The 15446-nt window shown below is 47.4% G+C and overlaps 1 protein-coding gene across 8 annotated transcripts in view; it reads right to left on the minus strand.

The window, feature by feature from the left end:
• The window catches only part of sfi1 (SFI1 centrin binding protein), a 293546-nt gene that overhangs the window by 247181 nt on the left and 30919 nt on the right, over positions 1 to 15446 (minus strand). For all 8 annotated transcript variants that reach the window (XR_005460253.1, XR_005460252.1, XM_038793413.1 and 5 more), the window contains exon 9: positions 11472 to 11574. Coding sequence is in view for 6 of the 8 variants with exons in the window: in XM_038793413.1 (XP_038649341.1) it covers positions 11472 to 11574 (103 nt within the window). In the remaining 2 variants the exon portion in view is untranslated. The remainder of the gene's footprint in view (positions 1 to 11471; positions 11575 to 15446) is intronic.

Here is a 15446-nt window from a genome sequence, read left to right on the forward strand (position 1 = left end):
TGTTGACGCCAGCATTGGACTTGGCTTTCATGTCCTTGCCAAATAATACACCTGCAGGAAGTGTAACTAATGGCAACTCCTCACAGACCGTGTGGTTCGTTTGAATGGCAATTGGATGCACTTAGGAGCATGCAGGCGGCAGAAAGCATCATGAAATGAAAAATGAAAATCGCTTATTGTCACGAGTAGGCTTCAATGAAGTTACTGTGAAAAGCCCCTAGTCGCCACATTCCGGCGCCTGTCCGGGGAGGCCGATACGGGAATTGAACCGTGCTGCTGGCCTGCTTGGTCTGCTTTAAAAGCCAGCGATTTAGCCCAGTGAGCTAAATCAGCCCCAGGATTTCATAGATCATAGATAGGAGTTATAGAGACGTGGTCACACCCAAGACATAGGCAGACAGATGGGTGACCGCTAGAAAGGGCAGGAGTCAGTGCAGAATTCCCCTGTGGCTGTCCCCCTCTCGTACAAGTATACCATTTTGGATACTGTTGGGGGGATAGCCTATCAGAGGAAAACAACAGCAGTCAGAACCGTGGCACCACAACTGGCTCTGTTGCTCAGCAGGGGAGGGCAAAGTGCAGGAGAGCAATAGTTATAAGAGACTCTATAGTAAGGAGCACTGATTGGTGCTTCTGTGGATGTGAAAGAGACTCCAGGATGTTATGTTGCCTCTCTGGTGCCAGGGTCAAGGATGTCTGTCTCTGACCGAACAGAGGACATCCTAAAGGGGGAGGGTGAACAGCCAGAGGTCATAGTACACATAGGTCCTAACGATATAAGCAGGAAGAGCAATGAGGTCCTGGCTGGGAGGTTTGCTCGAATCACTCGGGAGGATTTAAACTAATATGGCAGGGAGTGGGAACCAGAGCGTTAACTTAGAAGGTGTAATAACTGAAGGGGTAATAGAGAACAAAAATAAGAGAACAACAACATCACCCTGTCGGCTCAAACGCAGTAGTCTGAAGTGTATTTATTTCAATGGCAGAAGTCTAGCAGGTAAGGCAGATGAACTTCGAGCACTGATTAGTACTTGGAACTATGATGATGGTTAAAGGAAGTGCAGGGTTGGCAGCTGAATGTTGGAGGATATAGATGCTTCAGGAGATAGAGGGGATGTAAAAGGGGTGGGGGTAGCTTTACTGGTTAAGGAAAATATTATAGCCGTACTGCGGGAGGACACCTCGGAGGGCTCATACAATGAGGCAATCTGGGTAGAGCTCAGGAACAGGAAGGGGCAATCACAATGTTGGAGGTTTATTACAGCCCCCCTCCCCCCATCAGCGAGAGTTGAGGAACAGATGGGTGGAGAGATTTTGGATAGGTGCAAGGTGTATCCAGGAAGGCTTCTTGATACAATATATAGATAGTCCAACTAGGGAAGGGGCAGTACTGGACCTGGTATTGAGGAATAAGGTGGTTGAGGTTTCAGTAGGGGAATAGTGACCACAATTCCGTACGTTTTAGGGTACCTTTGGACAGGGATGAGGGTAACCCTTGGGTTAAGGTGCTAAACTGGGGAAAGACAAATTATGATAACATTAGACAGGAATTGAAGAATTTGGATTGGGTGTAGCTGTTGGAGGGTAAATCAACATCGGACATGTGGGAGTCTTTCAAGTGACAGTTGAATAGGTTTCAGGAAAGTCACATTCCTGAGAGAACGAAGGATAAGTACGGGAAGTTTAGGGAGCCTTGGATAATGAGGGGTATTGTGAACCTTGTCAAAAAGAAAAATAAGGTTTTTGTACGGTCTAGAAGGGTGGGGGACAGTCGAAACACTTGAGGAGTACAAAGAAAGTAGGACGGTACTTAAACGGGAAATTAGGAGGGCTAGGAAAGGGTCATGAAAAGTCTTTGGCAAATAGGATTAAGGTGAATGCCAAAGCTTTTTATTCATATGTGAAAAGCAAGAGGGTGGCCAGGGAAAGGATTGCACCACTTAGGGACAGTGGGAGGAATCTGTGTTGAGCCAGAGGAAATGGGTGAGGTACTAAATGAGTACTTTGCATCAGTGTTCACCAAAGAAAAGAACTTTGTGGAGGATGATTCTTGGGTAGGGTGTGTGGATAGTCTGGGCCATGTTGACATCAAAAAGGAAGCGGTATTGGGTGTTTTAAAAGACATTATGGCAGATAGGTCACCTGGGCCAGATGGGATTTACCCCAGAATACTGAGGGAAGCAAGGGAGGAAATTGCTGGGGCTTTGACTGACATCTTTGTGTCCTCATTGGCTACAGGTGAGTTCCCAGAGGACTGGAGAATAGCTAATGTGGTACCGCTGTTAAGGTAGCAGTGATAATCCAGGAAACTATAGGCTGGTGAGCCTCACGTCAGTAGTAGGTAAATTATTGGAGAGAATTCTCAGGGACAGGATTTATACTCATTTGGACTCATTAGTGATAGACAGCATGGTTTTGTGAAGGGGAGGTCGTGCCTCAGTAACTTGATCGGGTTTTTGAGGAGGTGACAAAGATGATTGATGAGGAGAGGGTGGCGGATGTTCTTTACATGGACTTCAGTAAAGCCCTTGACAAGATCCCTCATGGCAGACTGGTATAAAAGGTGAAGTCACACAGAATCAGAGGTGAGGTGACATGTATACAGAACTGGCTTGGTCACAGGAGGTAGTAGAAGGGTGTTTTTCTGAATGGGAGGTTGTGACATGTGCTGTTCCACAGCGATCTGTGCTGGGGCCTCTGTTGTTTGTAGTATACATAAACGATTTGGAGGAAAATGTAGCTGGTCTGATTAGTAAGTTGGCGGATGACATCAAGGTTGGTGCAGTGGCAGATAATGTTCAGGATTGTCAGAGGATACAGCAGGACATAGATAGGTTGGTGACTTGGGCAGAGAAATGGCAAATGGAGTTTAATCTGGACAAATGTGAGATAATGCATTTTGGTAGGTCTAACAGAGGGGAAATATACAGTAAATATCAAAACTCTTAGGAATTGAGAAAGTCAGAGACATCTGGGCGTACAGGTCCACAGATCTTTGTGGATAAGGTATTCAAGAAAGCATACAGAATGCTTGCCTTCATTGGATGGGCATCGAGTATGGGCAGCACAGTTGCTTCACAGTGCCAGTGTCCCAGGTTCGATTCCCGGCTTGGGTCACTGTCTGTGCGGACTCTGCACGTTCTCTCTGTGTCTGCATGGGTTTCCTCCGGGTGCTCCGGTTTCTTCCTACAGGTCCCGAAAGACGTGCTGTTAGGTGAATTGGACATTCTGAATTCTCCCCGTGTAACCGAACAGGCGCCGGAATGTGGCAACTCGGGGCTTTTCACAGTAACTTATTTGCAGTGTTAATATAAGCCTGCTTGTGACAATAATAAAGATTATTATTAAAAACTGACATGTCATGCTGCAGTTGTATAGAACCTTGGTACGGCCACACTTGGAATATTGCGCACAATTCTGGTCGCCACACTACCAGAAAGATGTGGAGGCTTTGGAGAGGGTGCAGAGGAAGTTTACCAGGATGTTGCCTGGTCTGGAAGGTGTTAACTATGCGGAGAGGCTGAATAAACTCGGACTGTTTTCATTAGAATGACGGAGGTTCAGGGGCGACCTGATAGAGGTCTACAAGATTACAAGGGCCATGGATAGAGTGGATGGGCAGCCATTCTTTCCCAGGGTGGAGGGGTCAGTCACTAGGGGCGATAGATTTAAGGTCCATGGGCCAAAGTTTAGAGGAAATGTGCAAGGCAGGTTTTTTTTTTTTACACGGAGGATGTGAGTGGCTGGAACGCACTGCCGGGGAGATTATGGAAGCAGTACATTAACGGCATTCAAAAGGCATTTCGACAAACACATGAATAGAATGAGTATAGAGGGATACGGCACTAGGAAGTGCTGAGGGTTTTGGCCAAGGGTTGTATCATGACTGGTAGAGGCTTGGAGGGCTGAAGGGCCTATTCCTGTGTTGTGTTATTCTTCTATAAAGATAGCCGAGCCTGCCTTTATTAAAGGTTCTGGAATGTTCTATCTCACTGTGCCCATATTGTTTGACTGGTTTTGTCACCGTTCAGATCAGCTGTTCAGTGGGGCTGCAGAACTATAGATAACAGATTCCAGTCAGTTAAATACAGACACACACAAACATGCCTGCCACCTGCTGGATGAACACAGAATAGCTTTGGCTTTGAGAGCAGGGAGCAGTTCAACTCATTCAGGCACATGAACACAACAAATCATGAACATTGAGGAAGAATCAGGAAGAAATAAATACATCTTGAGACACAGCCCATCCACTGTTGAAACCAATGCTTTTTTTTTTAAACGTAGCTATCACAAAACAAACATGTGAATGGCACATGTCCTTAAAGGCTCGATTCTATTGTACTGTTTTCCACCTGACCAACTCTCTGCCTTCCCCTTCTGCTGGCTGAAAAGCAGGTCCACAGATGTTGCCAGACCTGCTGAGTTTTTCCCCACATTTTCTTTTTATTTCAGATTTCCAGTATCCACAGTATTTTGCTTTAATTATTGTGCAGGTCCAGAGCATCTGTGTACCCGCTATTACCTTGGCAAGTTTCCATCATTTCTGGTCTGTTAGATTTTGTGACTGCAGTGCCAAAAGGGCTTTGGTGAAATTGACATTAGTAATATTGCCATTAGATTAAATACGGTGCTTTAAGGGGTTAGACTGAAAGGCCTTTCCGAGCTGGAAAATGTAGCTTAGAGAATTAAAGCAGCTTGAAACAAAGTGCTTCAGACAACAAACTTTAGTTGAAAGATTGAAGGAATATTCACATCTATTCTTTTTTTTAAATACAAATTCTTTATTTAGAAAAAAACACATTGAACAAAAACAAACACTAAATTGTTTGAACTAATTTAAACAAATGGTGACAATGTACAGGCTTTGAAAACTGCCCGAGAGAGAACAGTTTCGAAACTGCCAGACATCCTGCATGCAGGCTTTTGCATTCAGTTGCCGCACAAGGATTCCAAAAAAAATACACCCGTCCTTTGTGGAGCAAAGCACAAAAGAACTGTTCCTCTGCCAACTTCAAATGCGGGTTCGTTGGACGCACTGGGAATGCATTTCTTAGCAATAGGAAGAAAATCCTAAATAGGAACTACACACATTAATGAGTTTAGGAGCTGGCCATTGGCGAACAGGAGTGTTACCATAGTGTCACAAAGGGTCAGGCACGGGAGATAATGAACGGCGGTTTGGTGTCAGAGAGGAGGGGGACAATAGGTGTGAGACATGGTGGCGCCGGAGTTGAGAGCCACCAGGCTAGCTGCTTTGAGCTAGTCAACGGGAGCGAGGTGGGGAGTGTGTACACAGCCAGTATATGGCAGGGGTTAGGTTACAAGGGGTTGTTGCTGGGGGTGGGGGGGGAGAAGAAGATGACGAGGGAGGGAACTGAACCAGGTATCAGGGAAGGGGTTGGGGGTGGGAGGGGGTGTCATCCGACCCAACTGTCTGCCCCTCTACCGTGGCTATATTTGCAGCTGGGTGTCCCTGGAGAGGGAGCACGGGGTGTCCACAGACACCACTGATGCCTTCTGTGCTCGCTATGCGCCGCGGTGACTGGGGTGCCTCAATCATATTTTGGTTTGACGTTTTAAGTTTCATTTGTGATTGGTTTTTTTGTTCCCCCCCCCCCCCCTGTCTCCATAACCCCATGCATTGATCATGGCCAATCCACCTAACCTGCATATCTTTGGACTGTGGGAGAAAACATAAGAACTAGGAGCAGGAGTAGGCAATTCAGCCCCTCGAGTCCACTCCACCATTCAATACAATCATGGCTGATCTCACCTCAGCCACAACTCCACTCTCCTGCCTGTTCTCCATAACCCTTCAACCTATTACTAATTAAAAATCTGTTCATCTTCTCCTTAAATTTACTCAAAGTCCCAGCATCCACAGTGCTCTGGGGTAGTGAATTCCACACATTCATGACCCTTTGGAGAGAAGTAATTTATCCTCATCTGTTTCAAGTCTGCTACCCCTTATCCTGGGGCGGCACAGTAGCACAGTGGTTAGCACTGTTGCTTCACTGCACCAGGGTCCCAGGTTTGATTCCCGGCTTGAGTCACTACCTGTGCGGAGTCTGCACATTTTCCCCGTCTGCGTGGGTTTCCTCCGGTTTCCTCCCATAAGTCCCAAAAGATGTACTGTTGCATAATTTGGACATTCTGAATTCTCCCTCTGTGTACCCGAAGAGGCACCGGAATGTGGCGACTAGGGGATTTTCACAGTAACTTCATTGCAGTGTTAATGTAAACCTACTTGTGACAATAAATATTATTATTATTGTAAAACTATGACTTCTTGTTCTAGATTGCCCTACAAAAGGAAGCATCCACTCGATATGTACTTTGTCAATACCTTTTATAAACCTCAATTCGACCTCCTAGAACCCCATCACCCGGAGGAAACTCACAGACATGGGGAGAAAGTGCAAACTCCTCACAGTCACCCATGGCTGGAATCGAATCCAGGTCGCTGACATTGTGAAGCAGCAGTGCTAACAATTGTGTTACCGTGCACAGTGGGCGAGGGGTTAGTCAGTCTAGTTGACCAAACTATTGTGGAACCTCTGGATGGGGAAGAAGTCAGACACTTGACCTTTCCCCTTGCTGTGAATATGCAGGCCCATCAGAGGAAAGAGGCATATGGGCTGAAGCGCAATTACAGATTGTTTTCCCCCCTAAAATTTGTCCAATATTGACTTTTGAAAACAATGTTCTAGGCCTCATAAAAAAGCACCACATTCACTACAATCCTCTGCAAAAAACTGAATTCACCAGGTAGCCATTCTGTTCATTCAATTTACTTTGCTACATTATCCCTGAGCAATGCATTGGTATTCCACTAAAAAAAACCTGCCCTGATGGTTCAGTAAATGGCCTGTACAATTCAGAATAAGAGACTCCCTTAATGTGAAATGCAGCTAGGTTCCTACCAATGGCCTCACCAGCTGCAGAAGGGGAAATATTCACGCAAAGTCATCACTCCTGATTATCACCCCATGCCTCCTGGCAGTGAAGTGCTTACGGGTGGACAACACCCAAAGATGGAGCAAGAATCAGCCATGATCAGCTCCTCCTCTAACCTAATAATAACTCCTCCTCTAACCTAATAATAACTCCTCCTCTAACCTAATAATAACTCCTCCTCTAACCTAATAAGAAGACCCATTGGTGCGAGCAGGTAAGTGCTATATTATATTATTTTTTTTTTAAATTTATTTTATATTTGTTTACCAGAACTTGGTGGGAACTAAGAGGGATGGCAGGGAAGGCAGTGCAATGTTCCTCCTGCAGGATGTTTGAGGTGAGGGATGCCGTTAGTGTCCCTGCTGATTTACCTGCAGGAAGTGCAGCCATCTCCAGCTCCTCCAAGACCGAGTTATGGTACTGGAGCTGGAGTTGGATGAACTTCGGATCATTCGGGAGGCAGAGGGGGGTCATAGGTAGGAGCTTCAGGGAAATAGTTACACCAAAGACTGGAAATAGATGGTAAGAGGGACTGGGAAGAAGCAGTCAGTGCAGGGACCCCCTGCGGTCGTTCCCCTGAGTAACAAGTATACCGTTTTGGATACTTGTGGGGGGGGGGGGGGGGACTTGCCAGGGGTAAGCCATGGGGTACGGGACTCTAGCACGGAGTCTGTCCCTGTTGCTCAGAAGGGAAGGGGGGATAGGAGTAGAACATTAGTAATTGGGGACTCAATAGTCAGGGGCACAGATAGGAGATTTTGTGGGAGCAAGAGAGACTCACGTTTGGTATGTTGCCTCCCAGGTGCAAGGGTACGTGGTGTCTCGGATCGTGTTTTTCGGGTCCTTAAGGGGGAAGGGGAGCAGCCCAAGTCGTAGTCCACATTGGCACTAACGACATAGGTAGGAAAGGGGACAAGGATGTCAGGCAGGCCTTTAGGGAGCTAGGATGGAAGCTCAGAGCGAGAACAAACAGAGTTGTTATCTCTGGGTTGTTGCCCGTGCCACGTGATAGTGAGACGAGGAATAGGGAGAGAGAGCAATTAAACACGTGGCTACAGGGATGGTGCAGGCGGGAGGGATTCAGATTTCTGGATAACTGGGGCTCTTTCTGGGGAAGGTGGGATCTCTATAGACAGGATGGTCTACTCTGAACCTGAGGGGCACCAATATCCTGGGGGGGAGATTTGTTAGTGCTCTTTGGGGGGGTTTAAACTAAATCAGCAGGGGCATGGGAACTTGGATTGTAGTTTTGGGGTACGGGAGATTGAGAGTATAGAGGTCAGGAGCACAGATTTGACTTCGCAGGAGGGTGCCAGTGTTCAGGTAGGTGGTTTGAAGTGTGTCTACTTCAATGCCAGGAGTATACGAATTAAGGTAGGGGAACTGGCAGCATGGGTTGGTACCTGGGACTTCGATGTTGTGGCCATTTCAGAGACATGGATAGAGCAGGGACAGGAATGGTTGTTGCAGGTTCCGGGGTTTAGGTGTTTTAGTAAGGTCAGAGAAGGGGGCAAAAGAGGGGGAGGTGTGGCGCTGCTAGTCAAGGACAGTATTACGGTGGCGGAAAGGATGCTAGATGGGGACTCTTCTTCCGAGGTAGTATGGGCTGAGGTTAGAAACAGGAGAGGAGAGGTTACCCTGTTGGGAGTTTTCTATAGGCCACCTAATAGTTCTAGGGATGTAGAGGGAAGGATGGCGAAGATGATTCTGGAAAAGAGCGAAAGTAACAGGGTAGTTGTTATGGGAGACTTTAGCTTTCCAAATATTGACTGGAAAAGATATAGTTCGAGTACATTAGATAGGTCGTTCTTTGTACAATGTGTGCAGGAGGGTTTCCTGACACAATATGTTGACAGGCCAACAAGAGGTGAGGCCACATTGGATTTGGTTTTGGGTAATGAACCAGGCCAGGTGTTAGATCTGGAGGTAGGTGAGCACTTTGGAGACAGTGACCACAATTCAGTGACCTTTACGTTAGTGATGGAAAGGGATAAGTATACCCCGCAGGGCAAGAGTTATAGCTGGGGGAAGGGAAATTATGATGCCATTAGACATGACTTAGGATGTGTAGGTTGGAGAAGTAGGCTGCAAGGGTTGGGCACACTGGATATGTGGAGCTTGTTCAAGGAACAGCTATTGCGTGTTCTTGATAAGTACGTACCAGTCAGGCAGGGAGGAAGGGGTCGAGCGAGGGAACCGTGGTTTACCAAAGAAGTGGAATCTCTTGTTAAGAGGAAGAAGGAGGCCTATGTGAAGATGAGGCGTGAAGTTTCAGTTGGGGCGCTTGATAGTTACAGGGAAGCGAGGAAGGATCTAAAGAGAGAGCTAAGACGGGCAAGGAGGGGACATGAGAAGTCTTTGGCAGGTAGGATCAAGGAAAACCCAAAAGCTTTCTATAGGCATGTCAGGAATAAAAGAATAACTAGGGTAAGAGTAGGGCCAGTCAAAGACAGTGGTGGGAAGTTGTGTGTGGAGGCTGAGGAGATAAGCGAGATACTAAATGAATACTTTTCGTCAGTATTCACTCAGGAAAAAGATAATGTTGTGGAGGAGAATGCTGAGACCCAGGCTATCAGAATAGATGGCATTGAGGTGCGTAGGGAAGAAGTGTTGGCTATTCTGGACAAGGTGAAAATAGATAAGTCCCCGGGGCCTGATGGGATTTATCCTAGGATTCTCTGGGAAGCCAGGGAAGAGATTGCTGAGCCTTTGGCTTTGATTTTTATGTCATCATTGGCTACAGGAATAGTGCCAGAGGACTGGAGGATAGCAAATGTGGTCCCTTTGTTCAAAAAGGGGAATAGAGATAACCCCGGTAACTATAGGCCGGTGAGCCTCACGTCTGTTGTGGGTAAAGTCTTGGAGAGGATTATAAAAGATACGATTTATAATCATCTAGATAGGAATAATATGATTAGGAATAATCAGCATGGTTTTGTGAAGGGTAGGTCATGCCTCACAAACCTTATCGAGTTCTTTGAGAAGGTGACTGAACAGGTAGACGAGGGTAGAGCAGTTGACGTGGTGTATATGGATTTCAGTAAAGCGTTTGATAAGGTTCCCCACGGTCGGCTATTGCAGAAAATACGGAGGCTGGGGATTGAGGGTGATTTAGAGATGTGGATCAGAAATTGGCTAGTTGAAAGAAGACAGAGGGTGGTGGTTGATGGGAAATGCTCAGAATGGAGTTCAGTTACGAGTGGCGTACCACAAGGATCTGTTCTGGGACCGTTGCTGTTTGTCATTTTTATAAATGACCTAGAGGAGGGTGCAGAAGGATGGGTGAGTAAATTTGCAGACAACACTAAAGTCGGTGGAGTCGTAGACAGTGCGGGAGGATGTTGCAGGTTACAGAGGGACATAGATAAGCTGCAGAGCTGGGCTGAGAGGTGGCAAATGGAGTTTAATGTGGAGAAGTGTGAGGTGATTCACTTTGGAAAGAATAACAGGAATGCGGAATATTTGGCTAATGGTAAAATTCTTGGTAGTGTGGATGAGCAGAGGGATCTCGGTGTCCATGTACATAGATCCCTGAAAGTTGCCACCCAGGTTGATAGGGTTGTGAAGAAGGCCTATGGTGTGTTGGCCTTTATTGGGAGAGGGATTGAGTTCCGGAGCCATGAGGTCATGTTGCAGTTGTACAAAACTCAAGTACGGCCGCATTTGGAGTATTGCGTACAGTTCTGGTCGCCTCATTATAGGAAGGACGTAGAAGCTTTGGAACGGGTGCAGAGGAGATTTACCAGGATGTTGCCTGGTATGGAGGGAAAATCTTATGAGGAAAGGCTGATGGACTTGAGGTTGTTTTCGTTAGAGAGAAGAAGGTTAAGAGGTGACTTAATAGAGGCATACAAAATGATCAGAGGGTTAGATAGGGTGGACAGTGAGAGCCTTCTCCCGCGGATGGAGGTGACTAGCACGAGGGGACATAGCCTTAAATTGAGGGGTAATAGATATAGGACAGAGGTCAGAGGTAGGTTTTTTACGCAAAGAGTGGTGAGGCCGTGGAATGCCCTACCTGCAACAGCCTGGCACTCGCCAAAATTGAGGGCATTTAAAAGTTTATTGGATAAGCATATGGATGATAATGGCATAGTGTAGGTTAGATGGTCTTTAGTTTTTGACTTCCCATGTCGGTGCAACATCGTGGGCTGAAGGGCCTGTACTGCGCTGTATCGTTCTATGTTCTATGATGTCCTCTGTGGTTCTCATGCTGACACTCACTCTCGAGGCCGTATGGCCGCTGGCTGATGTCCTTGGAACTGGACTTTGAAAGGGTGGGTTAGAAGAGTGAAATATGAAAATGAACAGACAATGAATATTTTACGAGTTCCACAGTGTTATGTAATTCTTTCTTTCAAGGATTTTCAACATTGCAAATATGGATACAGAAAGGCCGATATAGTGAGACTATTCACCAAAGTGGACACGTACAACAGAAAGCCAAGATTTCCTGAATGCATTGGTGTGAAAATCATTATGACACGTGCAAAATCTACCATCATACATACCTTGTGCTGCAAGGTTTCTGCCCAATGCTGCATTGCTAAATCATCCATTTTGCGATTTCTTTCCTTCTTGTCCAACTGTTCAGTCCAAATGGACCACACAGTCCTATCAAGAAACAGTGCTGGTTAATATGGTAAGTTCCACCATTAACACTTTACTAACACTGGGCTGAGCAGCTTTTACCGACTATATATAACACTAAAGAAAGCATAGAGAATAGGATCTAGTGAAAATACAAAGAGACCTGGGTCAGTCTGTATTGATAGAGAACTTAAATTATCCAGTAATAGCCTGTGATATAACTCTAATAGTAATGGACAAGGATTTTTAGATTTCATTCTGCACTGTTTTATAAATGCAATGAAAAATACACACTGGCGATTCAGAGTAAGAAATTAGGCCAAATGTTGACCTGAAGGTAAGAAACTACCATCCATGCTTTCGTTCCCTTCAAACTCAATGCTACCAAAAGCTCTCTTGAGCAACCTCCTACCTTCCATCATATATGACATTGAGCCCATCCAAAATTCTGTTAGAATTATCGGATCATTCATTTCAAAATGAAACCATTCACCTAATAAATCTGCGCCAAATTTATCGTAGAGCATTCTACTTCCCTTGCATCTGATGCACCTTGCTCTCATGCCCAAATGTCCAACCCTGGCCTGCTGCAATGCTCCAGCGAAGCCCGGCACTAGCTGGAGCAGCAGCGTCCCAACTTTCTGTTGGGCTCATTGCAGCTCTCAAGACTCAATGTTGAGTTTGGCAGCTTTAGATTTTGACCTTTCTCCCTTATCTTAACCATTCCCCACACTTCTTTTTTAAAAATATCTCCACCCCCTCCTCCAGCTGTGCTAATTGTTGTTTGTTCTTAACAATTATTCTTGCAATTTCCACAGCTCTAACACATTCTCCCTCCTTTCAGTTCTGCGAAGAGTCATAGGGCTCAAAACGTTAACTCGGTTTCTCGAGTAGGTGCTAGCAGACCAGCTGAGTTTTTCCAGCATCCTCTGTTCTTGTTTCAGATTTCACCATCCATATTATTTTGCTTATTCCTCTGCAATTTCTGGATAATTTAAGTTCTCTTGCCTAGTAACAGCAGTAACACAAATTTACATCCAGCAGCCTGGAGACCATTTTACATCTAGCCATCTGGGAGCCAGTTTTATATCTAGCAACCGACAGGACCAGTTTTAGATCTAGCAGCCTCTAAGACTTCAAGTCAAGGCAGTGCAAAAACTTTTATAAAGGCAGTTTAAATATCTTCATTGGACCAGGACAAGACGTTCATCCAGACTTGATAATCATCCCTGTATTGTGTGGTATATATAAGGTGGTTTTGACTTTTCAATCTATTTGATTTGGATGTAGTTTGGTGAAACGGGAAGCCTCTTTTTAAAATTATTTTTATTAAGGTATTTATAAATAAACACAACCACAACCAAGATCAAAAAGATAACCAAAAGATAACAAACGAAAGGTCACATTGTACCTCAATGAGGAACCTACAACCGCGCCGCACCCTCCCTATCATACCCACACCCACCCTCTCTACCTCCACTTTTTCTTGTTAACCCCGGTTTACCCCCCCCCCCCCCCAACCAACCGACTTAACTGTCCTGGAAGAAGTCAATGAACGGTTTCCATCTCCTGGTGAACCCTTTCATAGACCCCCCATTAAGGCGAATTTAATTTTCTCCAATCTAAGGAATTCCGCGAGGTCGCTCACCCATATCCCCGGTTTCGGAGGCTCCGAGTCCCTCCACCCCAACAGGATCCGTATCTGGATCATGTGAACATGATTTGCGGATCCCCCGCACACTGCCCACACCTATCTTCCACCCCCTCAAAGAACCTACTCATTCTGGCCACCGTCAAATGTGCCCTATAGACTACCTTAAATTGAATGAGACTCAGCCTGGCTCACAAAGAGGACCCATTCACCCTCCTCAAAGCTTTCTCCCATAGCCCAGCCTCCAGCCCACCCCCCAGTCCCTCCTCCCACTTTCGCTACTCCTATCGGGGTGCCCTCCCAGTCCATCAATTCCTTATATAACTCTGACACCCTGTCCTCTCCAACCTGTTTCCGACAGCACCCCGGGGCGGCAGATCAGGAAAGGGGGGCACATGTTTTCTCATGTAGTTCCGCACCTGTAAGTATCGGAACCCATTTCTGTTGGGCAACTCATACTCCTCTACCAGTCCTTTTAAGCTCAGGAAGCTGCCTCCATCACGAATAAATCCCCAAACCACTCGATCTCCGCCCATTGCCAACCCTGAAACACCCCGTCCAGTCCCCCCGGAGCAAACCTATGATTCCCGCAGATAGGAGTCTAAACCGAGGCCCCTTCAAGCCTCAAGACCTGTCGCCACTGCCCGCACATCCTCAGGGCCGCCACTGCTACTGGACTTGTAGAGTACCTGACTGGTGAGAACGGCAGAGGCGCCTTCAACAGCGCTCCCAAACTAGTACCCTTACAAGAGGCTGCCTCCATCCGCTCCCATACAGACCCCTCCCCCACTATCCACTTCCTTACCATACTATAATCACCGTCCAATAATAATTCACTCCCCGCCACCTGGCGCTGCCAGTCCTGGAGGCCCGCTCTGGTCTAGAGCAGGGTCTGCTCATTCGCGGGCATGGAGCACAGGGAGTGGACCATCTGTCTGGGACTGCGCCATGTCACACTGCGACTGTGCCACCACCCTGAGGGTCTGTGCCACATCAGCCAGTGACTGAGCCACCCTGCTCAGTGTCTCTGCCACGCCAGCCAGCGCCTGGGCAATGCGGCCGACGTTCTCAGCTGTGGCCTGCTGTGACTGGGACACCCTGAGGAGTGCCACTGCAATGTTCAGGTGGCTCCGGCACATGACTGCCTGTGAGAGGGCAGCCCTGTCCTGGGCCTCAGCCCCCGCCTGCACATAATGCTCCAGGCCTTGGACACTCAGACCCATATATGACACCATCGCCCCCATTGCCTCCACCACAGACACCACCCGTGCGGTGTCGGCCTGGGTGGCATGCATGACCGCACCACCTCCTGCACACGGATGGACTCTTCCACCTGCACCTGCAGATGCTGGATGCCTGCCGTCATCCCCTTCTGTAGTCCCTGTGTCTCTGACTGCATATCCACTGTGGCTGGGACTGGATGTTCTAGGAGCCCGGCTGGAAGGCAGCTGCTTTCTGGGACCGGCCTGCCTTCCAACCGCTCGGGCCCTCGGCTGCTCCTGCCTTCACCTGCTGTACCGGATGCGATGTGTGGTGCGCACCAGATAATGTCCCAGAAGCCTCTTCACTACAGTGCCCAACCGAGGTGATAGTCTCCGAGATGGTGGAGGGTGTTGGAGATAGCTGTGACGGAAAGTCCATATCCTCCTCCAGGGTGTCCTGCATCTCGGGCGGGGTGGCTGGTCTTCGGGCTGCTCTCCCCATCAATGCTTGGTCGCCCGGTGGGCACCGGCTCTGGCAGTGGGCGGGGAACTCCAGATGGACCTGCCCCATCTCTGGCAGGTCCTGCAAGATACAAGACGACATGTACGATTAGGGGGCTAGTGCCAGGGGCACAGCGCTGTCTACTCACGCTGACCGCCCTGAGGAGGTCATGTAGCTTCTTCCTGCACTGGATGCCAACAGACGATATTGCCCACGGCACGGACCGCATCAGCCACCTGCGCCTAGGCCCGGCGAACGCCGGCGCTTGGCAGCCTTCCTCCCGGGCCGGGGTGTTAAGTAATGGGTTAAGAGACATTCCAATTAGTTGTCTCATTTATATTAAGCATCCAATAATTGACACTGATATGTAAAGGGGCTTCAGGTGGTCTTTGTGTCAGGTGATGTGATGTTAGAGATTTGTGCAGAGTCTGTTGCAGTAAATTAAAGGTGTTTGTGGAAAAGGAGCAGAACCTTTGACTCTTTATACAACAGCAGCTAAACGTATAACAAATGGTAGCAGAGGATGGTTGCTGTGCAAATG

Source organism: Scyliorhinus canicula, chromosome 1 (genome assembly GCF_902713615.1).
Source record: "Scyliorhinus canicula chromosome 1, sScyCan1.1, whole genome shotgun sequence".
NCBI classification, from domain to species: Eukaryota; Metazoa; Chordata; class Chondrichthyes; order Carcharhiniformes; family Scyliorhinidae; genus Scyliorhinus; species Scyliorhinus canicula.